This window comes from Mytilus californianus, unplaced genomic scaffold (assembly GCF_021869535.1).
Source record: "Mytilus californianus isolate M0D057914Y unplaced genomic scaffold, xbMytCali1.0.p SCAF_3, whole genome shotgun sequence".
In the NCBI taxonomy this organism is placed as follows: domain Eukaryota; kingdom Metazoa; phylum Mollusca; class Bivalvia; order Mytilida; family Mytilidae; genus Mytilus; species Mytilus californianus.
The window spans coordinates 97362078-97388366 of record NW_026262679.1 but is presented as its reverse complement, the minus strand read 5'-3'; the positions used below and the strand labels follow the sequence as shown (position 1 = coordinate 97388366).

At 31.8% G+C, this 26289-nt stretch overlaps 1 protein-coding gene across 5 annotated transcripts in view; it reads left to right on the top strand.

Moving 5' to 3' along the window:
• The window catches only part of LOC127733304 (C-terminal-binding protein-like), a 31277-nt gene extending 8947 nt beyond the window's left edge, over positions 1-22330 (top strand). For 4 of the 5 annotated variants that reach the window (XM_052242671.1, XM_052242670.1, XM_052242672.1 and 1 more), the window contains exons 3-11: positions 584-717; positions 1952-2115; positions 2628-2772; positions 4824-5030; positions 5378-5476; positions 6934-7059; positions 12293-12424; positions 17697-17867; positions 18664-22330. In XM_052242671.1, coding sequence (XP_052098631.1) covers positions 651-717; positions 1952-2115; positions 2628-2772; positions 4824-5030; positions 5378-5476; positions 6934-7059; positions 12293-12424; positions 17697-17867; positions 18664-18905 — 1353 coding nt within the window. In that variant the 5' untranslated portion in view covers positions 584-650 and the 3' untranslated portion in view covers positions 18906-22330. The remainder of the gene's footprint in view (positions 1-583; positions 718-1951; positions 2116-2627; positions 2773-4823; positions 5031-5377; positions 5477-6933; positions 7060-12292; positions 12425-17696; positions 17868-18663) is intronic. The other variant, XM_052242674.1, reaches the window with a different exon arrangement.
• The last annotated feature ends 3959 nt before the right edge of the window (positions 22331-26289 follow it).

Here is a 26289-nt window from a genome sequence, read left to right as displayed (position 1 = left end):
TGTACTTCCCAAAGTTGGTTTTGATTCTCTAACTTTAGTTTGCCTCCACCAAATGTTATGAAACTTATACACAATGCTTATTACCACAAAACACAGATCAAGTTTGAATTTTGGTGGCATCACTTGAACCGTTCTAGAGTTATGCCCCTTTACAAATGGAAAAATTGCTGAATTTTTCGTTTCCTTTCTCTAACTTTAGTTTGCCTCTACCAAATGTTATGAAACTTATACACAATGCTTATTACCACAAAACACAGATCAAGTTTGAATTTTGGTGGCATCACTTTAACCATTCTTCAGTTATGTCCCTTTATAACTTTATATGATATGCAAGTGGGGGCATCATCATTCCCCATTTATTTGAAAACCATGCACCTGTCGCATTATTTACAATAATAAAAACATATAAAAAATTTCTGAATTTACAGTAGTTCTTTATACATGTTCCCCGTTTCCATTCACAATTTTATGTTACATACTTTATAGTCAACACTTATGTGAATAAGATTTCATGAATAGGAAAGAAAGACAAGAGGTTCTTAATAGTATGACACCTTCAGTGTTTGGTTTTATATTTCTTCAGGCTATAAGGTTGTCAGCCTTTGTAGCAGAACTTGGATCCAAAAGTTGGTGGAGTTTAACCTCTACTTATGCATCACATGGACAAAAAGAAAACACTGCAGCCAGTGAAGAGACCAAGACTTGAAGCACCAAACAGTATGTATAACAGGAACGGAAATTACAACCAAAAGCTTAGTAGGTTGAAAAAGTCTAAATGTCGTACCTAACATAAAAATGAAACATTCTGATGTTAACCGAATAGTAGTTGAAAGGCATTGATCTTACCAGAATCATAACATAAGACTGTTTAAAAATCAAAATCCATAGCATGACTGTTAACACTTGGTCTAACTTGTATCCATATTCAACAGCTATACAATGGCCATTGTCAAAATGAACCTTAGCATGTCATTGAAATTTGACCATAGTCTGTTATAGCAATATTTCTTAGATCTGTTGTCTATTATATAATATGTTCAGTGAAAAATGTGAAGTGATTTTGTCCATCAAAAACTATTTTTAGGCTACAGGTTTGTATGTTACTTTTTTATGCACCAGTCCTTTTAGACTTATAAATAAGGAAAAATCTGTGTCCGAAAGTCAGAAATATAGTTAAATCCATAGAGTTTGAAATTAGTTTTGGTTATTTCTCAGCTTATTATAAGAGCAGGATAAAGGAACAAAAATGGGTCAGTCTTCCATTAGAATAATATGTCTTGGTAGGACTGTTCTTACAGAGTGTAAGCTTGTTAGCTAGCATGTTAGATGTCCTACTCAGCATGTGGTAAAGTGGAAACCAGGACATTCATATCACATCAACATATGAGTATGGTTGAAAATTGCTCACTGGACATTTTACTTATCAATTCATCCTTTCCTCAGTGCATATACTAGTGTTATTAGACAGTTTTCCTAGTAAGAACTATAGTTTGAGTCATTTTTTCGATTGATTGGAATTTTTCCGATTAAATGAAGCATAGATTTATGCAAAAAATTTGTTTGGTCTTTGTATTTTATGACAGTTTACATTTGTATTTTTTCCAATGTTGAGTCATGTACCAGGATGTTAAAAAAAGTGTATAAAAAGCTTGTAACTTTACCATGTTTATAAGGCATCAATTACATAAGTCATATTGTTCAGTTAAACTTATTATACAACAAAATATTTAAAACAATCTTCTTTTCTATAAAAATATAGGTACATGTTGTTACAACGGTTTTCAGAAATATATGATTTCTGTCTGTTACAGATGTCAAAGATTAGGTAAAACCACATAGTTTTAAAAAAGTTTGTATAAAATGAAAAAAAAAACGAAGTTACCTGGTCTTGAAAACTGTATGTCATGACAATTATTGAATTATTTTGACTAGATTCTACTTTTGTTTTTAGTGTCTGTGTCCATTCGTGGACCAATCCCAAATGGACCTATGCATCCACGTCCATTGATAGCACTACTTGATGGAAGGGACTGCTCTATTGAAATGCCCATTCTGAAAGATGTGGCAACAGTGGCTTTCTGTGATGCTCAGTCTACACAAGAAATACATGAAAAAGTAAGTACCCGAAGCTAAATATATGCAAGCACAATACTGTGCATGATCTCTAGGGTCGGTAGAAAGCAAGTTGCAGGTCAAACTTTCTACCACTATAACATGTACATCTGTTCTACATTTAAAGTCTCTGTTGAAGGATAATAATGCAAATTCTAAGTTCAGTATCGCACATTTATTAAAATAAGATGATGTGGTATGATTGCCAATGAGACAACACTCCACCAGTGACCAAATGACATAAAAGTTAACAACTTGAAGTTAAGATCGGAATCAGAATGTCAGATTTTACCCTATTTACTGACAATAGAAATGTGATGGATATTGAATATTTGACAAAGAAAATGAATAAAATACATAAACATCTTATTTGTTTAATTTCCAATCTCAAGTTGAATTGTATGTTTTATAAAAATGAATGTGAAAACCAATATTTAATGTTGATAGGTATTAAATGAAGCTGTATATTTAATGTTGATAGGTATTAAATGAAGCTGTATATTTAATGTTGATAGGTATTAAATGAAGCTGTGGGAGCTTTAATGTGGCATACCATAACCCTTGCAAAAGAAGATTTAGAGAAGTTTAAGAATCTGCGAGTTATTGTTCGTATTGGAAGTGGATACGACAACGTGGATGTCAAAGCTGCTGGAGAACTTGGTAGGTTTATTGAAGATGTAAATATATATATCCAAATCTGCAAATCACAAGTCGTGCTGTTTCAGCAGATACCTGTCTCTAACCGTTGCTTGTAGAACCTCCCAAACATTTTCTCTGTAATTTAATATTTTTCAAACGATGTCAGTGGTTGCCTTATTTTCACATGAAATTGTCATTTCAACTTTGAACAACAGTCATTGTAATGTTTAAATACCAATATACTCATTACAAAAAGTATATAAAGTTCAGGATCAAAGTCCAAATGAGAATTGGAACCTGTTTTCAATTGAGATTGTGTAATAAGAGGTGAATTTGTGAATTACTCATGCTCTACTCCTTTTACTTTCCATTTAAAACAGTATCACCCACTTATTTCTCCACGAATATTAACATATTTTGAAAGTTTTATTCTGATATACAATGCTGGAATCAGTTATTTTTTATTTCACTACCCCAAGATCAATAACTCTTTCGATTGAAAACGCTAAAACAATTTGCCGGCATCTGGGCCATGGGTGATATCAGAATGTTTGGGAACTTTTGAAAGGCCAACTCTCTTGAGTGGTCACTTTTAATACTTCCCATGAGTGACTTCTTCATACAGGTTTGGCTGTATATATTTAATGGGATTTTCAGACTTTTTTTGGAAACTACTGAATAAACCTGTATGAAGAAGTCACTTATACTTTAATATATCAAACTATCATAAAAGAAAGAAGTATGCATGTATTCTTATTTATCAAATTGATAGTTGTTACTTACTGTCCAGTTGGAAATGTTTCATGCACATTCATATAGTTCCTGTATGCTGATACTTTTGAATTTAAAATTTTCGTCATATATTTCTTCATTACTACTGTCAGAACAGAATAAATTCATATTTGGTCAGCAGTTCAACCGTGAAGTTGTAACATATGTCAGTATTTGGATCTGTCAGAAACCTACTTCTTGTTATACGCCCGTTTACGGGACGTATTATGGTATAAGGTTGATTTTTATTATACTTTGAATTATGAGTCGGTGTAAGCTTAACACAACAATGCATGCATTCTTATTTATCAAAGCTGTGAATCTTGAGACAATATTTTTTTATTTTTATACCGAAATTCATTTTTGTAAATTTCAGCATCTTGTTTACCTATTTTAATGCAGTCTTATTCTTTATGGATTCAAGTCCATTTACTCTCATAATGTTAACTGCTCTTGACCTTTAACACTGTCTCTTTTTCTTGCATTTCAAATCTTGAACTTATACTTGTGCATTCTACTCAAAATGAACTTGAATTTTAAGTAACAAGATCCTTCAGTTTAAAGAATGTCATATTAAGGCTCATCAAGGAAGACACTAATAGATGGTAATATTCATGATGTTCAGTGGCAAATATTTCATGCATGTTCGGTAGGGCAGACATGACAGAAGATAATGGTTGATTTATTGTTTTATTTTCTGCATATTTAGGACAATGAATTGATTGATTGATTGTTATTACAGTGGCAAATATTTCATGCACATTCAGGACACAAATAGATAAACAATAATCAAGAAGTAGGTTCTGCAAAAGGAGTGGACAGGGATAAAGGAGGGGACATTTGACTTCCACTGGACTTTTAATTTAGATAGGGATTATCAATAGGCCATCTGCAAACCCTAAAGTTTCCCATTCAGACTGGACTTGGCTGCATATTTATACATCCTGCACAACCAAATGGACACCCCTCTATAGCATTAGTTTTACTTACCAATGGGATAAATCCAGACATCCTTTGTATCCAGGACAATGAAAGATAATGCTAATCATTGTAATTGTCAATAGAAACATGTAGCATTTTTGTTAATATCAAAAATCATTTTAGTTTTAAGATTTCAACAGGAGTTATGAAATAGTTATCCCCTTTAAGATAATTGTTGCATAGTAAAAACCTGGCATTGGGAAATCTACTGATTATAATAGAATAAAAGTGATAAATTGATAATATTTACTTTACTTTGTAGTTTTGTCTTTGTTCTCCTGTTTGTCATGTCAAAACCATAAATTCTTTTTTTCCTTCAGGTATTGCTGTGTGTAATGTACCTGGATATGGTGTAGAGGAAGTTGCTGATTCAACAATATGCTTGATTTTAAATTTATATAGACGGACATATTGGTTAGCAAATATGGTACGAGAAGGTAAAAAAGTTAATGGACCAGAACAATTACGGGAAGCAGCACAAGGATCTGCCAGAATTCGAGGGGATACGCTCGGAATTGTTGGGTTAGGTGAGTGTAAAAACATGTATTCTCTTTCAAAATTGATTACATCTTCATAGTTACGTTAGGATTGTGTATTTCGAGAATAATTACCAAGAATTATCAGCTGTTATGTGATAATGTTACTAATATTTACAAAGTTCATCTATTTGCATAATTTGTGCAAATTCTTCTTTATAAATATAGAACATTTAAATGCAAATTATATAGGCTTATAATCAGTATTTGTTACAACTGTGGGAATTTGCATAACCTTGAAAGGTTTGAAAAGACTTGTAACTGTTCCAAAATCATAAAAATTAGTAACCAAGAAAATAAATGAATCCACAGTAATATTAGATTTTTTTAATTTTCAGGTCGTGTAGGATCTGCAGTGGCTCTAAGAGCAAAGGCTTTTGGCTTTAATGTTATTTTTTATGACCCATATCTCCAGGATGGTGTTGAAAAATCATTAGGTATGTATACTCAGCATCAAATTGTAATAAATAATACTGTAATTGGGAATATTCACTGCAAAAGTACTTTCCTTGCCATGACTGTATCTTAGAAATATTGTTTTACCCTTGACTATCAGAATATCTCCTTCTGTATTTGATTATATCAGTTTAAAAAACCTAAAACATACAAAAAATTATTGGTATGTGCAAGCAGACAACAAATCTTACTGTATTGGTCTTGGATATTGATACAGTTAGTCAAGAATAAACATTTTGACATGGGAAAAAAGTGATGCCACAAATATTGCCAATTAGTTCAGTTTTGTGTTTCAGTCATTTTCTCTGAAATTTTGTAGCTCCTTTTTCACCTTTTGTAGTGAATTAGATACCCTCTTGATTTCCTCATGATCCGTCTAATGAATTAAGAAATACCATTGTATATGTTTGTTTGGTTGGCAATGTGCTAATTAGGAAATATTGATCAATGTTTGTCCAATTATTTTTTCTTACTTTCTATAAATGTCTCTGAATTTATGTGTAGGAGGTGATATAAACATTTGAAAAAAAAAGGAAAAAAATATATTGCTATTAAACTAAGATTGATAAACATTTAAAGATATTCATTTAGTGCATAGAGAAATCCAGTTTGCATTGCACTTGCTAATTTGATCAAAATGAAAAAGAAAAGGGACATAAAGAAATCAAGAGAGTATCTCATTACCTTCACACATTAATACATTAGAAGAGAAAGACGGGCAGAAACCATGGAAAAAAAATCAAACAACCACATAACATTAAAGAAAACATAGATTGAGCTACACACAAACCCCACGAAAAAGCAGAGAACACGGGTGCAGTTTCTGCTCTGCTGAATCTGGTCGTGTTGCAGTTAACAAGTAAAAATTCTGTGTTAAATCCTATCTGTTGGTATGTTCTGAATGAGGAAGATAGGATTGTTACTATGACTAAACCTTTGGCTTGTAACACAGATGTGTTTGAATGATTGGCAGAAACATGATTGTGTCAAACCTTCAAAGAGATGTCTTCAGTATAAAAATAAGATGTGACATGATTGTCATTGAGACAACTATCCACCATAGATGACAATGTAATCATGTGTAAGGTTCTGTACGACCTTCAACAATGAGCAAAACCCACACCATATAGTAAGCCATAAAAGGCCCTAGCATGACAAAATATAAAACAATTCAAAAGAGAAAAATGCCACCTGATTTATGTTTCAAGTTTAACATGAAAAATCTTTTGATCAGTAGCTTTTTTATAAGCAGTAACCCTCTCAAAAGAAAGGGATAAGAAACACAAACTTTGGAATATTGCATCAGCTTGAAGAACTGGGAGACATGAAGTACTTGTTAAACAAGTGCTGCTAAGAAATGTTGGTACAAAAAATGTGGACAGCTTACATTGGAAAAATTAAAGTAAATATTTTATGTGTTTTAATTTATTAATTTCAGGTATCACAAGAGTGTACACTCTTCAGGACTTATTATTTCAAAGTGACTGTGTTAGTTTGCATTGTAATCTTAATGAACACAACCACCATTTAATAAATGACTTCACAATTAAACAGATGAGACCAGGTAAGAATTTTTGCATATTCTGTGAATGTTTTTGTACCATTTTGTGGTGTCATTTTAACACCTGGCTTGAACATGCTGAATGGCATATGACCTATTGCGAACACTTGGTGTCTTTTGTCCATCTGTCGTCCATAACCATTTCACAGTTTCATGTTCATTTGCTGAAACCACTTTGTCTAATTTAACCATACTTGGCCGGAATGATGTATGAAAGGTCTTAAATATACAAATGGTCTTCATTTGGTTTAAACCTGATGATAATGTCACAACCAGAGACTATTTTTGATTCAGAGGGTCTGATTGGCTGATTTAAGTGTTAGCCTTGACCATCCGTCCTTCCATCTTTCTGTCCTACTATTTTCTTTTCCACACTCTAACATAAGTTTTAATCATCTCAATTTTATGAAACTTGTACACCATGCTAAGAACCAATACATGCAGACAGAGTTAGAATTTGGGCAGTGAGTCACTTACGATTTTCGAGTTATACCCTGTTTTACTAGGAAAATTGTATAGCTTAAGCGGGGGCATTCGTGTCCTCAGACACAATCTTCTATTTAGATTCTTTTTAAGTACAAGGCCAAACCTTTTAAAGGGGATTGATTATTTGAAGACTCTCTACAATCAATCATCACTTACTGTGGATTGGATAGAAAACATGGCCACACATAGTTCCCTTTGAAACCTAAGGGAACATTACATTTTCATCATCCAATAACATACTTGGCAATTTTAACCCAAAGTGTTGAAGGTCCCCTTTTAATGGTCCTGAAAGGATTGAAAATGTGGCTGTGTCCTCTATTCTTACCGTAGAAAGGCTTGTATAGTTCGCACTGGTACATAGTCCGCACCCCCTTCTCCCCACGAAATTTTAGGTAAAAAAACTTTTAGTAACTGTTAGAAAAGGTCTAATGAAACTCCGGTAATTTCAAATCCTGTGCGGTCGTTTGCGGTATTTTCTTGGGAAAACCTGTTTTCCATCATCAAACAGAAGCTGAAACTGCTTGTAAATGATTCTAGAACGCTTCATGATTGTTAAAATAAGTTTAATTCACTTAAAAAACAATTTAGAAACTTGTGTATGTTTAAACAGGAAGTTTAAAAAGCACGTGTAAAAGAAGAAACTAACCGGTGAGAGTCGAAATCCGTACATAACAGATATCACTATAATACGACTTTGAAAGTAAAACAGTTCCATCCTTTTGTAAAACAGTCTTTAATATATCTATCACATTAATGTTTGAAGGGTCTTAAGCTAATACAAACCATATTAGTCAGTATAAAACACCAAAACGGAACGAACAATAACCGATTACGTTTTGTAGTTTACAAATTCTAAGCTGGTTTACGGTTGTCTTTTTCACTATGTTTGTATCTTTCAATCAAGCAGATACCAGTTTATTTCAACCAATGCATTGAAAAGAAACGAGAAATTTGTAATGAAAGGTTTAGTTTTTATATTTATCAGTATTAATTTGATATTGAATAGAAATAACTTATTAATATGGATGAGTTAAAATTATTAGTTTGAAAAATGATAAGAGCGCCCTCTACAATATAAATAACAAAGATGGCGGAACGTAAACAAACCACCTCGCCCGCGAAATTGAAATTTTTCTCTTATTTCTTGCTTATTGTACTCTATAGTCGGCACCCCGTCTGGAAGGTCCAATTTTGGAGAATAAAACCGTGGACTATACAAGCCTTTTTACGGTATTGGCCAATTATAAAAATATTTTCTTTGAAATATTGGAGGATAGTGGTTGGAAGACTCTCTACAAACGAGAGGTATGCTGTTTCATGCATCAGCGTCTACAAAGTGTTAAAGTTTATATATAACGCCATTTTAAGAGGAAGCACTGATGTTAAGATATTAATTATATATATAAGTATGCACATCTCATTACCATGGAGATTGTTTTGACCTGCCCCCTCAGTCATGTTCCATTGACTAAATAAATATCAACATTTTCATTATACTATCAAAATTACACACATGACTAGGAGATCCTCAGTAAATGATTTTCATTTAATTTTTTATACGCCCGTATATGGGACGTATGATGGTATACCGTTGACCGTCTGTCCTTCCGTCGTCAACATGTCAGACATTAACTCAAAAAAGCTTTAAGCAATATGCATGAAACTTTGGTGAATTGTTTATAACTATTGACGTGAGCTCCCTTTCTTTTTTTAAAAAATTCAGATTTACCGCTTCCGAGTTTTGGGGTTTTATTCATTAAAAAAGGGGGGATTTTCCAGTTTTCCGACAATAACTCAAGAATGCTTTCACCAACTTTCAAGGAATTTTGGTGAATTGTTTATATCTATTGACATGAGCTCCCTTTCGATTTTTATAAATTTTAGATTTTACGTTTCCGAGTTGCAGGGTTTTATTCATAAAAAAAGGGGGATTTTCCAGTTTTCGGACAATAACTCAAAAATGCTTTCAGCAGTTCTCATGAAACTTTGGTGAATTATTAATATCTGTTGATGTAAGCTCCCTTTAGAATTTTATAAATTTTAGATTTTACATTTCCGAGTTATGGGATTTTATTCATTAAAAAAGGGGGATTTTCCAGTTTTTGGACAATAACTCAGAAATGCTTTCAGCAGTTCTCATGAAACTTTGGTGAATTATTTATATCTGTTGATGTAAGTTCCCTTTAGAATTCTATAAATTTTAGATTTTACATTTCCGAGTTATGGGATTTTATTCATTAAAAAAGAGGGGATTTTCCAGTTTTTGGACAATAACTCAAAATTTTTCACTTCAAGAAATATAAGAAATATAATTAATGAAGTGAAAAAAAAAAAAAGAACAAGAGTGTCTAACCCTAGGAAAACATTTGACCAGCTTATTCATGGTTTTATACAATTTCAGGGAGTGAATTGTAGTAGAATTTAAAAAAAATAAAATAAGTTTGAATTTTAGTTCATAAAAAACTAACAAGTTGAAGGATTCTATCTGATATTTCGAAACTATGGTTGACAAATATTTATCACTTACGATTTTTCACTATCTATTTCATTTAAAACCACATTTTTTTTTTCTTAAAATTTCTGTGGGTTCATGTCAGGTCAGATTTTAATCAACTTTGTACCACTGGAAGTGGAATTGTCACCGGTTTATTTGATTATTTGGTTATAATTTTGTGTGGAAAAGTTTTCATTCTCTAATGAGTTAACCATGTTAACCACAATTATTAGTCCCCTATCAACAAAGTCGGAGGGGACTTTAGGTTTGCACTCCGTCTGTCTGTCTGTCCATCTGTCAGTCCGGCAAATCAGTTTTCCACACTTTTTTCCTTCGTGATTGAAGATATCGATTTGATATATGGTGTATTGAATTATCATGACAAGTTACAGATCAATTTCGAATTTTGTTCTGGTCTGACGATTTTGTGCAGAGTTATGGTCCTTGAACTTAGAAAAATTCACTCAACTATCAGTTTTCTGCACTTTTTTTGTCATGTTTGAAGATATTGATTTGATGATTGGTATATAGTTTTATCATGACAAGTTACAGATCAAGTTCGAATTTTGTTCTGGTCTGATGATTTTGTGCAGAGTTATGGTCCTTGGACTTAGAAAATTCACTCAAGTAATCAATTTTGCACATTTTTTTTTCGTCAATGCTTGAAGATATTATGACTTGATATTTGTTATATAGTTTACACCATGACAAGTTATAGATCAAGTTAGAATTTTGTTCCAGTACAATGAATTTTTAGCCAGTAGGGGACTATGTATTACCAGGCAATACTCACAGAATGCTTGTTATTTGTTTGACTGTAAATTATGCTATGTATTTCAACTAAATGATGCATTTTTATATCAGGAGTAAATAAATACAACTGAAAAATAAAAATTATGACCATTATAGCAAAAAATTGAAGGTAACAAACTTTTCTTAGTTGGTAAATTGTAGTGATCATTGTTTTTTGTCGAGCCTGCGATTTCTGTTGCAGAAAGCGAGACATAGGGATAGTGATCTGGCGGTGGCAGCGTTAACAAAATACTTAAAAGTTTTATATTATAGAAGGTAGAAGACCTGGATGCTTTATAATTTGTATATTGATGCCATGTGTTTGTCATATGTCCATTGTCCCTGAACTAATTTTCATGGTTCAATGACTGCTAAAAAAAAACTTGATTTTTGTAATCTTAATTTCTCTTTTATTATGAGTAATAGAATAACTATATTTGGTATCTGCATACCTTGCAAGGTCCTCATGCCTGTCCGGCAGTTTTCACTTAACCTTGACTCATTACATGGATCAGATAACAAGGTTAAGTTTTTGTGGTCAAGTCCATATGTCAGATAAGATAAGCAATAGGTCTACTATATTTGGTGTATGGAATGATAGTAAGGTGTACATGTCCAACTGGCAGGTGTCATCTGACCTTGACCTCATTTTCATGGTTCAGTGGTCAGAGTTAAGTTTTTGTGTTTTGGTCAGTTTTCTAATAATGTATGCAATATGTCAACTGTATTTGGTGTATGGAATGATTGTAAGGTGTATATGTCTGTCTAGCAGTTATCATCTGACCTTGACCTCATTTTCATAGTTCATTGGTCAATGTTAAGTTTTTCTGGTTAAGTTTGTTTCTTAGATACTATATGCAATAGGTCAACTATATTTAAAGCATGGAATGATATTAAGATGTACATGTCTGTCTAGCAGGGTTCATCTGACCTTGACCTCATTTTCATGGTTCATTGGTTTGGTCTGTTTCTTGTAAACTATACGCAATAGGTCAACTATATTTGGTGCATGGAATGATTGTTAGGTGTACATGTATTTCTGGCTTGGTTTATCTGACCTTGGCCTCATTTTCTTTGACCATCTCAAGTTTATGTGATACTTGTAGGTAAACTTTATATTTAGGACTTTCAGCATTAAATCAATGGTCATTAAAGCAGAAGAGACATTTCAGCGTGTGCACTCTTGTATAAAAATAAGGAAATAAGACAATTATCCAATGATTCAAATGAAGTGGATGTAAGCAATTGTAGGCAACTGTAGGGCCTTCAACAATGAGAAAAACCCATACCGAATAGTCGGTTTATATATTTTTGTTATTAACATTATCATCCTGGATATGTATGAATATATATGAATTATTTACCACAGGACATGAAGCAAACAACAACCAATCAATATGATTACTTTGTACAAGTTTCTGTATGTAATTATTATTGACATATTGAATATCTTGTGCATTTAAGGTGCATTTCTGATAAACACAGCACGAGGTGGTCTTGTTGATGAACATGCTTTAGCTGCAGCATTGAAAGATTCAAGGATTCGGGCAGCTGCTTTAGACGTCCATGAAAGTGAGCCATTCAGTTTATCAAATAGTATGTATAACATTTCAAAATCAGTCATGGGTGGTAATGTATTCTAAAGATATCACAAGCCATACAACAGCAATTAGAATTGTTAATTATTGAAACTGTTCATAATTAGAGATATTCACAGTAGAAAGTCTTTTGAATGAAAACATTAAAAAAAATCTCAGAATTTGGAACCATTTTTGCATTTGAATAGAAAATAATAAAATTTCAATATGGTAAAAGCAGAAAATTTCATAAGGATTTTCTTCAGTATCGAGTGAATTGATCTCTTTAAATTCTTGTGGCATCACAATCCCTTTTGAAGGAAAAACAGTAATTCAACAAAATTAAATGATTCTACAGGATATACTTTGATCTCATTCTGAAAAACTTGTTTAGGTACTGCTCATCTTTCTTGGATAAAAAAAGAGTGAAAGGATAATAATAATCTATCAATAACTCATGTTAACATCATTAAAAAAATTCATTCTTCTTTGATGCTGATCTTTCCTGCTTTATATAAAATACACATTTCTTCTTAATAAATGAATGCATTAAACTGATCTATAAGACTTAACATCATAAAATAATTCCTTATTCTGAGACTTGAAAAAAAATCACAATCCTACATTTTGTCAACTGTTTTGATTGTTGACTATTCAGCATTGCCTGATAAAAGTTTGAATAAATGAACATGTACTAATTAGCAATTTGGACGGCTGCTGTGATTTTGGGGATAGGTAGTTTAAAAGTTTTGACTGACAAAGGCAATTGCATGAAGCTTCTTGAAGCATTTCCATACATCTAATTTTAATCAAAAGTTTTGGAAAAGTTCCCTTTATGTAGTTCTTTTGGGAAAAAAAATATCTATTAATTTGTGAAAATTTTAATGCGAGAAAGAAAAAGAGGGTGGAATTTGTTGAAATTGATCATTTAATTCATGCAGTTGTTGTTGAGTTGTTTTACTTTTGAAATGTTATTATTATGTATATACATCTGGTTTTAACTATATTGCTTCATGCTACTACTGTTGCATGTATCTTACTTTCAGAAAAAATACTGATTGAAATACTTATTTAATCCATTAAAATGGAATTTAGCATACTTGCCAACTTGTCAAGATCTCCATCGAGTGGTGGCTCATTTTAACAATGGGAGGGATTATATTTTTAGATATCTTTCTACTGAGTGTTAGTGAGGTGTAAAATGTTGACAAATATAATGCCTACCAATGTTAAAATGTACATAGAGCATGGCAAGATAAAATTATTTAGATTCAAATTGGAAAATTATGAACTTTTGTACTTCAAAGCAAAAATATTCTACATATTGGAAAGGCAGCCATTTTGATTAGATTATTCAATAACCTTCTAGTGAACCAACCATTTCATGATTTAAAATGGTTGAAAACATTTAGACTTTTTAGATCCAGCATCTTTCAAATTGTGATGTCAGGCACATGCACCCTATGTTTTATTGGAATAAGAACATGGGTTTGTTTACAAGGCTAAAGTGTCATATTAGAATAAAATTTATTCATGGTGGGAGGGAATTAAAAGTACTTTTCCTCCAAACATTTATTTCTGGAGCATTTCTGTATATATATGTACTGAAAAGCCATTTTAACTTTTGAATGACTGTTATTTTGTATTCAGTTTATAAAATTGAGGATTTCAAGAGTCAGGGCAATCCCTCTTACGTGAGCATTCTCTCATTAATTTGAGAAAGTTGGCAGGTCTGTTAAATTGAGTAAAATGGGATATTACCCAAGCACTGTTTGCAAATGCATGAAAAGTTGATAGGGAAGAAGAAATTGAATTAAAGATAAATCTACTGTGGATTCATTTATTTTATTGAATACTAATTTTCGTGGATTGAGAAAAAAAAAAAATTATTGTGGATACTTGATTTCAAAGTTTTGCCAATCTACATACATGCCTATAGAAAATTTGTTTTTCGTTGAACATTTAAATTTGTTGTGCACATATACCCAAGAAATCCATGAAAATTTGTATTCAACGAAAACTTGTGAATCCACAGTAAATGTGATCAATATCCAGACATTTTTGTGCTGATGAAAGTTATGAACATGAAATATATAAAATGACTAACTATATTATTTTGCAAAAATATACATAAGTATTTTAAGTATTGATTTGAGTTAAAATTGGATACAACTTTGGCTTGTTGAGCTTTAACTAAAAATCGAAAAAATGATGCATTTATCATTTTTAAAAATGGGTGCACATTTGTATAAAAGGCACATACAATTATCATGAAATGATTTTGAAAGATTTAATTGAGCAATATTTCAGAAAATAAGAGCTAAATGAATCATTTTTTGGATTTTCAGTTATAGTTCAACAAACCAAAGTTTTCATGTTTATGCAAAATTTACCAAAATCTGTGACATAGCCCATTTACTGTACCTTGACCTTAATGAATTTGAATGAATTACTTCTATGAAGTCTTTATTAGTCCCCTACCGACTTCGTCGAAGGGGACTTTAGGTTTGCACTCCGTCAGTCTGTCTGTCTGCCTGTCTGCTGTTTGTTTCCACACTTTTTTTCTTCGTGCTTGAAGATATTGATTTGATATTTGGTGTATTGCTTTATCATGACAAGTTACAGATCAAGTTCGAATTTTGTTCTGGTCTGATGATTTTGTGCAGAGTTATGGTCCTTGAACTTAGAAAATTCACTCAAATAATCAGTTTTCTGCATTTTGTTTTGTCATGCTTGAAGATATTAATTTGATGATTGGTTTATAGTTTTATCATGACAAATTACAGATCATGTTCGAATTTTGGTCTGGTCTAATGATTTTGTGCAGAGTTCTGGTCCTTGGACTTAGAAAATTCACTCAAATAATCAATTTTCAACTTTTTTTTCGTCATGCTTGAAGATATTGACTTGATATTTGATATATAGTTTACACCATGACAAGTTATAGAACAAGTTAGCATTTTGTTCCAGTACAATGAATTTTTAATCGGTAGGGGACTATGTATTGCCATGCAATACTCACAGAATGCCTGTTTTATTGAAGGTTAATTAAAAAGCAATAATGATTGTAAATATAAAAATAGGAAGATCTGGTGTGAGTGCCAATGAGACGAATCTCCACTAGAGACCAAATGATGTAGATGTTAGTAACTGTAGGTCACAGTTCGGCCATCAACAATGAACAAAACCCATACCGTATAGACGGATATAATAGGCCCTGAAATGACAAATGTAAAACAATTCAAACGAGAAAACTACAGCCTGATTTATGTACAAAACGATAAACAAAAACAAATATGATATACAGCAACAAATTACAACCACTGAATTACAGGTTGACTTAGGACAGGCACTTACAGAATATGACAAGTTTAAACATGTTTGCGGGTAGTTTACCACATTCCTAATCTGAGATAGTGGTGTAACAGCACAACATAAGACCAAACTATACAAATCAGTTGAAAAAGGCTTAACTTATCAAAATGATACAAACAAAGCACCAAAAATACTAACAAAAAGCACTAAAGACACTTAAGTACAGTTCTGATAAAAGTTACTATAAACTAATTCAAATCCAATAACAACTAAAAAAAAAATCATGTATCTTAGACTTAATATCTGTATATCAATCAATATCCAACACCCAATAGATTTAATGTAAAGATGTCGTTAACAGTCAAATAAAAACATAATATTGTGCAATGCCAAAATATAGGTATCAACAGAATGTAAGACGGTGAATGTTCATAGGTGTATAGCAATTATATTTAGTTGGCTTTAGTTTATTGATAACAAATTACTTTTTATGTAATATTGCATAATTTTTTGGTGATTTTTACATAATTTTTAATGTATTTAAGCAGCAGATTCCCAGATAAATACATAATTGAAGAATTTAGTACAACTCTAAGCTGTGTCATCACACATGTCTCTTAACTGAACAGATACAAAACCAGACAATTGGACTGAGACAAATTTAATTTTGTGGTCCAACGTGCAATTTTGGCGTTTGGCTCAGACTGATATCCATTTTTTGTGTTTAAATACAAGTTCTGGAAATTTAAGCACTAAACCAACCATTTTTCTCACCTTAGATTATTTTCTTACTTACTGTACACACACACAGTGTTTTGGTTGAAAGTGAATGCATGTGTGGTGGTTGTTGTTTCAGTCTAAAATGTCTGTCCTCTATTCAAGGATAGTATATGGGATATCATCTCTGAATCATTATTGATCACAAAATCTTTTTTGCATAAACTATAGTCAACACTAATTAACAAACACAATCTTAACAATACAGCCTTCAGACTTGACTCATCTTTTAAAGAATTTCTTAAAACGAAAATGTCAGTCTAAAGTAAAAATACAGCCTCAATAGAATTTTAACTAGCCTAAGTTGTTGAGTCAAGTTAAATTGGAAGACTACAGTTATCAGAATCAAAATTTGAATATTTGTTAACTGTACCATGAACTCTGTATGGTATAAAATAAGTGAAAATGGTTCAAAAAAATTCTTATGTTACCTGTTCTGTGATTTGTTTGTCTGACAATGAGAATTAAAACATCTAAATTGGGTCATATTGATTTCGTGACCCACCTAACAAACAGTTTAACCTAATCATTGTTCTTGTACACACTCAAATATTTAGAGTACAAGTACATGTATTAGGGCTGTTCCATAAAACATACATGGTACCCAGGGAAGGCACTTTCATAATGGAGTAACCACCTATAGCGGCAAATTTAGAATTTCAATTACATTTACACTGTACTTGACACCCAGCCACAGTAGAGATGTCAAAGTGGCTTCCTTGGGTCCCGTGTATGTTTTTATGGAACAGCCCTCAGAATATTTCCTATAAACATGATAAAGGAAACATCTTACAACAAGAAAATTTCAATTATTTTGCTATAACTGTAAATTCAGAAATTTTGTGTGGATTTATAATTGTGATAGTTGAACAATGCACACATGCAAATATTAAATATTGCGATTTCAGAAAATGCTGAAGACCAATATTGCCATCAAAATTTTAAATGCTGGTTTTCATTTTGGCCAATCCTGTCCTGTTGCAACCATCAATGATTAAAACATCACAAAAATCTCTTAATTAACAGTAACTTGACAGATAGCAGTGTTTTACATGAAATAATCTATTCCAGACTTACTTACGAAAGAAACTTTTTGATTCAACCAAGCAATACACCACACAAAGTAAAACAGGACGGAAAAAATGTTCTGCTTAACTTGACTGAAACTTTTATTGTATTGTCAAATTTGCTTTAAATAGGTCCACTCAAGGATTGTCCAAATCTCATATGTACACCTCATTCAGCATTCTACAGTGAACAAAGTGTCACCGAGTTACGGGAAATGGCAGCAGGGGAGATAAGAAGGGCAGTAGTAGGTCGCATTCCAGACAGTCTACGCAACTGTGTTAACAAAGAATACTTTACCTCAAGTATGTGGTATTTTAAAGGCAGTTATTCATTACCTGTAGCATTACACTTGTCAAATATTCTTTATATTGGGTCAAAGGAAAGGTTTATTTTGCTTTGTAAATTCACCAAAAATGAAAAAAAAATGTATGATCTCATTATCAATAAAAAAAATTCATATTCAGAAAAAAGGCTTTCAGAAAATGTACATGTTAGCTCATAATTGATGAGTAATGACTCAATTTTACTTTAAATTATACTACAAAAAAGAAATTAAGAGAAAATATTGTTTCCATTATGATTATTTACATCATTTATAATTTAGATGCAAATTTTCAATTTCTTGCAAATGAAAAACATGACTTCTTTATTTGATTAATTATGTTTTTTACAGCTACTTTAATACTCATAATACTCAAAGTATGTTAGATAGGAAAAATACAACAAAGGCACGGGCACACACATAAACATATATATATATATTACTTTCATCTTATTTAAAAAATCAAGCTATTTACACATGATTACATATTGAGTTAAACCATATATTCACAGTCAATTCCAATACATCACAAATTGAGTTAACAATTTATTCACATTCAGTTACTATAGACATATAATTTGAACCATAAAAAGAATTCCAGTGGAGTCAACTTTCCAAAGGAAGAGATGTTTCCTCAATGAAATACTTAGGCTTTGTTGTTTTGACAAAAGAAATCATATATCCACAAAATGGTGATTTTTTTTCTTCTTTAAAACATGAAGCTCAGTCGTACATAATTAAATCAACAGTTAAGATACTTATTTTTTAACTTGCAGATTCTGTGAGACCACCTTATGGTTTTGTTGGCTATCCGGAAGGAATGAATGGGGCCGGTTACCCATTCCCCAACCCTGCAGCAGCTGCCGCGGCTGCTGCAGCTTCTGGCATGGGAGTAGCCACAGCTTTGGATGCCCATCAGTCAGTTCCTCACAGCGCTCCTCATTCACAACAGCCACATAGTACATTATCAGAATCAGCAGCGCTTCATCTTGGCAAAGAGAGTACCGATGTTCATTAAGACTTTTGACAGTGAGTGAGGAAAAAAAACTGTGGCATTCCAACATTGTTACTGGCTTGCTGAATCTCTGTACTTAATATCAGCATTATGATTGATAATAATCATGATGCATACTCGTGGGGAGTACAAAATCCACGACATAAAAATGTTTTCTGTCCACAACTGTTAATCATGTATATGTGTTATAAATGAGGTATGAATGTTGATGCATTGTTAGAATCGGGCAGTGCTCATTGTGTATATTCATGTGATCATTTCATCATGTATGTAATCAGATTGATTCATTGCATAACATCATCATTCAAAATAAGCTTTATCAACATCTTTTCTTCAGTATCATAAAACTGTTCGAGACCATGAATTTAATTGATTTTTTGATCGAATGATATATTCAATGAGTATTTTTGTGATATGTTGTGAGAACAAAAAGAACATGCAGCATGATTTATTTTTGTAGAGATAATCAAATGTATCAAGAAGTATGCAGATCTAGATATTTAATGTCTATATGTAATATACAGGAAAGGTTTCCTCATCCTAAAAGCAACCATATTTTAAAAATGAGTTTTTCATAGATTGGGGGAAGATTTTCAAAAAAAAAAAAAAAAAAAATTTGAACTGCATCAATATGTAAAATGATTTTGGCTTTCCTGTATAAATAAGAGGCAAAGACAATTTTCAGGTTGTTGCTAGATTGAGGATACTTGACCTGTAAAGTCAATAGTGCTTATTATAGGCTAGAGCTATTACATGAATACAGTTTTATGTAAGATTTTGTGTTGGGAACAGAAACTTTTAAATGTTTGTTCTTGAATTAAGGGACCATATTATCAACACGGAACAGTTGTCAGATATAAGGGATCTGTATTGTAGATGAATATAGGGTAAGGGGTGAAACTATTTCTGAGATTTTTCCATTCTTTTATTTTATTATAATGGCCTATTTATTGTTCATACAGAAGTACTTTTGAAAAATTTGGTCATACGTTTGAGCAAACTAAGATAACACAGTGTATAAATGTCTCAGAGTAAAATGCCAAAATTTCAATTAAAACTTTCTGTTGATAACCAGAGTTTTCTTGCCCCCAAAAAGGATGGAAGCATACAAAAATAAAATTTCTTTATTAGGATTTTTTATAGTTGTTTTCTTGCAGAAATACTAGATACCTCTGTATTGAACTGCTCTTTTTTAAATTTTTTTTTTATAGAATTAGAAGTTACCTTTTTTCCATCAACAAGAATAGGTTAACAAATCACAATACACAAGTCTACTTAGTTGTCAAGTTGTTTATGTAATACAAACATGTATTCCTGTACTATGCAGTAATTCAGGATAGTATATTTGTCTCTGCTATATACATATGTTGTCTGCTAAGGTTCTTTTTTAAATTTCTTTGATTAACTGTTTTTAGGAAGGGTTGGAATATGCAATTAAAAGTTGATAAGCTTTAAAGAGGAAAAAGTTTTTTCAGCCGTACACAGAAAAACCTATTTAACTTAATGCTTCTTGTGATGTGACCAATTGATTATACTTGTTGTTCATATGATTAATTAACATGTACTTTGATGGAATTTTATAAGCATATTGGAATTTTTAGAAATCTCTAAAATTTCTTTATTCTTGGAAAGTCAGTTTTCTTTATGTTTTACCAAATTATACCATTACAGTAACTAAGATCAGTGTATTCCCTTGACTCAGTTTGTTTTAAACAGAATTGTAGCAAACTTTGCAATGTAACCAGAAAGACGACTGAGAGGGAAAATATTGCCTATTCCACATGAATCCTTTTTAAAAGTTTCTTAGTACATGCAATATTTAAAAAAAAAGGTATCATTTGTTTCAAGATCTTTATACTTGATATATGCCACAGAATATGCTATTAAATGAATTAAGACTGTTTAGATAGGAACTATTTTTGGTCTATTTAAAGTTTGTTTTTTGTATATTTTTCAATCAGTGTTATAGATGTATATTTTATATTCTTGGAAAATTTTGGTCGGTCAGTCATGTTTAAGAGTAATGGTCAGTTTTTACTATTTTGAAAAGAGCAAAGCTGTTTTTTTATTTAACTTGTATGAAAAATATAAAAAAAAACTTCAAGTTAAAGGTTGTTTTAAATTTTTTATCACTTATAAATTAGTATTGAATAGTGCTATAAATTTCTTGATTTACACAGATGTCTTGGAAGAATAAGTTGGCAATTCCTGTAAACGTATTTGAGATGGATTTTTAATCAGAAAGTCCCTCACAATCTATAAAAAAAATGTGAACATTTTTGAAACTCATATTGGAACTTACAAAAATATTAAATCCAATTTAGTGCTCAGAACATTTTTGCAACATCTGATTATTTTTAACTCTTTTTCTTTGTTAATGGTTAAATGTTATAAAGGTTCTAAAGTGTTCTGATAATATGCATAAGAACACTGGTCAAGACTTGAACTGTATTTTGAAAGAAAAAAAAATATTCTCTTAAATATAGAAATGTCACAATGTTTTGTTTGTCTAATATCTTTTTTTTCTTTTTATGCACTAGATGATCATTTCATTTCAGTAAATCAACTTTCATCATCAAGCCAAAATTGGGATATTTTTCTGTGGAAAATTACATGTACATTATATATATAGTGCTTGGTCAGTTTGATGACAACATTTAGAATGTTGTCACATTAATACACTATCTACATGCATAGTCTCCAGAGCTTTCATTTATGATTTAAGGTTTTTACACTATCAGTATCAGCCTGCTGAATGCTTCAGTTCTATTTTATATAACATTTTTCTATCAGTGGTTGGGTATCTGCTTTTCAAGTTTTTTTTATGACTACAAAAAATGTTAGTGTGACTAAATTAAATAATATGACTATAAAAAATTAAATAATATGACTATAAAAATAAAAGCCTTTTGGTTAACAGTAGAGAATTGAGTTTAATTTGCAGTATTACAAATAACTTCACAGTTCAGATCCACATAAGTATCTCAGATGAAAGAAAAATGTCTAAATTTCTAAGACAATACCTTTTTTAATTGTGAATTAGACAAAATCTCATTTGATATGCATTTTAATTTAATTTTTTTTTATTACACAATATTACAGTGTATTAAACTGAATGTTTCTGACCTTTCTCATATCTCAATTATGAACTGTTTTTCAAGTATTATTTTTTTAAGTATTCAAATATTGATAGCTGTCATACTTTATTTTTTTTACTTATAATAATATGAGGTTAGTTTTCAAAATTAGAAACCACCAACCAGCAAATATAAAAAATGTTTTGAATTGTCTGTCATTTAGTTTATTGATATATCCAAACTGACCAAGTTAATATTGCTTTTGTTTTGATGTTGTAATTCACTGTAGATATTTGTACATTATTGATCTTCCACAGAATTTTACCAATTAAAACTTTTGCAGAACATGTGTTTAATTTGTTGTCTTCTGATCTGTTCCCTCACTTCAGTTAATGCCTACTGTGAACTCTTTAATATTCTTTAGATACCAATTTTCGTGAATTTCCTGGGTAAGCGTAATCAGGAATTTAAATGTTCAACAAAGTACAAATGTTCTATATGCTTGTAAGCAGACTTTTGCAAAACTATGATTAATGGAATTCAAATATCCACGAAAATAAATGAATCCACAGTATGTAAAGTCTGTTTGGATCATCATCTTTTTATGCCCCCGCCGTAGCGGAGGGGGCATTAAGTTTTACCCTTGTCCATCTATACATCCATACGTCTGTACGTCCCAAAATTGGTTTTCGTTCTCTAACTTGAGTTTGCCTCAACCAAATGTTATGAAACTTGTACACAATGCTTATTACCACAAAATACAGATCAAGTTTGAATTTTGGTGGCGTCACTCTAACTGTTCTAGAGTTATGCCCTTTATAAATGGAAAAATTACAAAATTTTTAGTTTCCTTTCTCTAACTTAAGTTTGCCTCATCCAAATGTTATGAAACTTATGCACAATGCTTATTACCTCATAATCATTTTCGTGGGGTCATTTTAACCATTCTCGAGTTATGCCCCTTTATAAATGGAAAAAAATGCAAAATTTTTAATTTCCGTTCTCTTACTTAAGTTGCCTAAACCAAATGTTATGAAACTTATACACAATGCTTTTTACCACAAAACACAGATCAAGTTGAATTTTGGTGGCGTCACTTTAATCATTATCGAGTTAGGCCCCTTTATAAATCGAAAAATTGCAAAATTTTTAGCTTCCGTTCTGTAACTTAAGTTTGCCCCAACCAAACATTATGAAACCTTTACACAATACTTATTACCACAAAACTCAGATCAAGTACAAATTTGGGTAGTGTCACTTTTATTGTTCTTGAGTTATGTCCCTTTATAATATTGTATGCAAGCGGGGGCATCATCTGTGTCCATGGGGACACATTCTTCATTTATGTTCATCCATCCATCCTTGTTAAGATTTGGTTTAAGGTCCAGATCAAAGTATTTGCATTGCTTTATAGAATAATAGTTTGTCAGTATATCCTGGATGGTAACAAAAATAATACAAAAATCTGGTATCACTGACCTACATCTTGTACATGAATGAAATTGGTTCAAGATTTGTTTAAGAAGGCATAGAGAAATGCATGTTTGTTTGATCTTGTTGCAAATATAATATGCATATTCAGGACAAAAACATTTTAATGAGAGATGAATATACGAAAATTGAACACTCATAGACCAATCTCAATTTATTTTTTAATGAATGAGTTACACCAGTTGACTCAAGGTCAATCGTTGTTAATGACATCATTAAACAGTCTGTTCTTTTTGTGACATATTTTTAAACAATCTGTTCTTATTATATCCCACACAATGAAGTTGCGGAGGGTATAATGTTTTTGACCCGTTTGTCCGTCCGTCAGTCCTGTTCTTGTCATCACAACTCCTCTGAAACAACACAACAGAATTTCATGAAACTGTGTACCGGTAGATAATAAGGACATACTATGTAGATGTGCATATTAACAGGAAATTATGATTCAATTTTTTTTCTAGGAGTTATGCCCCTTTGAACTCATTGGCCTCAATATACTACTGCAACAGTTTGTCATCGCAACACCTCTGAAACCACACAACAGAATTTCATGAAACTTTGTAGATAATAAGGAATACTATGTAGATGTGCATATTGACAGGAAATTATGATTCAATTTTTATACGACCGCAAAAATTGAAAATTTTTTGGTCGTATATTGGTATGACGTTGGCGTCGTCGTCGTCGTCGTCGTCTGGCGTCGTCCGGCGTCATCCGAAGACACATTGGTTTTCGCACTCTAACTTTAGTTTAAGTGAATGGATCTCCATGAAATTTTACCATAAGGTTCAATACCACGAAAGGAAGGTGGGGATTGATTTTGGGGGTTATGGTACCAACAGTTAAGGTATTAGGGGCCAAAAAGGGGCCAAAAATAAGCATTTTTGTAACTTCCAGACAATAACTTGTGTGTAAGTGTATGGATCTCTCTGACATTGTACCACAAGGTTCCATATCACAAAGGGAAGGCTGTAATTGATTTTGGGGGTAATTGCCTCAAAATTTTAGGAATTAGGGGCCAAAAAAGGGGCAAAAAACAAGCATTTTTCTAGTTTCATGACAATAACTTGTGTGTAAGTGTTTGGATATTTCTGAAATTGTACTACAAGGTTCCATATCACAAAGGGAAAGCTGGAATTGAGTTTGGGGGTAATTGCCCGAAACGTTTAGGAATTGGGGGCCAAAAAGGGGCCAAAAATAAGCATTTTTCTAGTTTCCAGACAATAACTTGTGTTCAAGTGTATGGATCTCTCTGAAATTGTACTGCAAGGTACCATACCACAAAGGGAAGGCTGGGATTGAGTTTGGGGGTGATGAATCATAAGGGGGTTCAAAAAATTTGGGGGGGGGATTTTTTTTTTAATTTTTTTTTCTTTTTTTCCTTTTTTTTTTCTTTTAAAATTTTCCATTTTAAGTTGGTTATTTCTGATTAATATTTAAAAGCAAATAATAATGATATGGTAGGAGATACACACCAAACAGGATGTGTAAATTATTATATAATAAGTATTGTGCAATAGCAAGAAATTTTCAATTGCACAGTATTGCACAATTGCAAGAAATCTTCAATTGCACAGTATTGCGCAATAGCAAGAAATCTTCAATTGCACAGTATTGCGCAATAGCAAGAAATATCCAATAGCACAATATTGCGCAATAGCAAGAAATTGTCAATTGTACAGTATTGCACAATAGCAAGAAATATTCAATTGCACAGTATTGTGCAACAGAAGATACTTCGTATAAATTGCTTATTTCTTGATCAATTTCAATGGGGTTTTATTCTTGAATTCTTGGGGTTCTTTAATATGCTGAATCTAACCGTGTATTAAGTTTTTGGATTTTGGGCCCTGTTTTTAAATTGGTCCACATTGAGGTCCAAAGGGTCCAAAATTTAACTTTGTTTGATTTCATCAAAAATTGAATTATTGGGGTTCTTTGATATGCCGAATCTAACCGTGTATTTAGATTCTAAAATTTTTGGTTCCGTTTTCAAATTGGTCTACATTAAGGTCAAAAGGGTCCAAAATTAAACTTAGTTTGATTTTAACAAAAATTGAATTTTTAGGGTACTTTGATATGCTGAATCTAAACATGTATTTAGATTTTTGATTATGGGCCCAGTTTTCAAGTTGGTCCAAATCGGGGTCCAAAATTAAACTTTGTTTGATTTCAACAAAAATTGAATATATGGGGTTCTTTGATATGCTGAATCTAACCATGTATTTAGATTTTTGATTTTTGGGCCCCGTTATCAACTTTGTCCACATTGAGGTCAAAAGGGTCCAAAATTAAACTTTGTTTGATTTCATCAAAAATTGAATTCTTGGGGTTCTTTGATATGCTGAATCTAACCATGTATTTAGATTTTTTATTTGTGGACCCGCTATCAAATTGGTTCATATTGAGGTCAAAAGGGTCCAAAATTAAACTTTGTTTGATTTCATCAAAAATTGAATTATTGGGGTTCTTTGATATGCCAAATCTAACCGTGTATTTAGATTTTTAATTTTGGGTCCCGTTTTTAAATTGGTCTACATTAAGGTCCAAAGGGTCCAAAATTAAACTTAGTTTGATTTTAACAAAAATTGAATTTTTGGGGTTCTTTGATATGCTGAATCTAAACATGTGTTTAGATTTTTGATTATGGGCCCAGTTTTCAAGTTGGTCCAAGTTGGGGTCCAAAATTAAACTTTGTTTGATTTCAACAAAAATTGAATATATGGGGTTCTTTGATATGCTGAATCTAAACATGTATTTAGATTTTAGATTTTTGGCCCAGTTTTCAAGTTGGTCCAAATTGGGGTCCAAAATTAAAC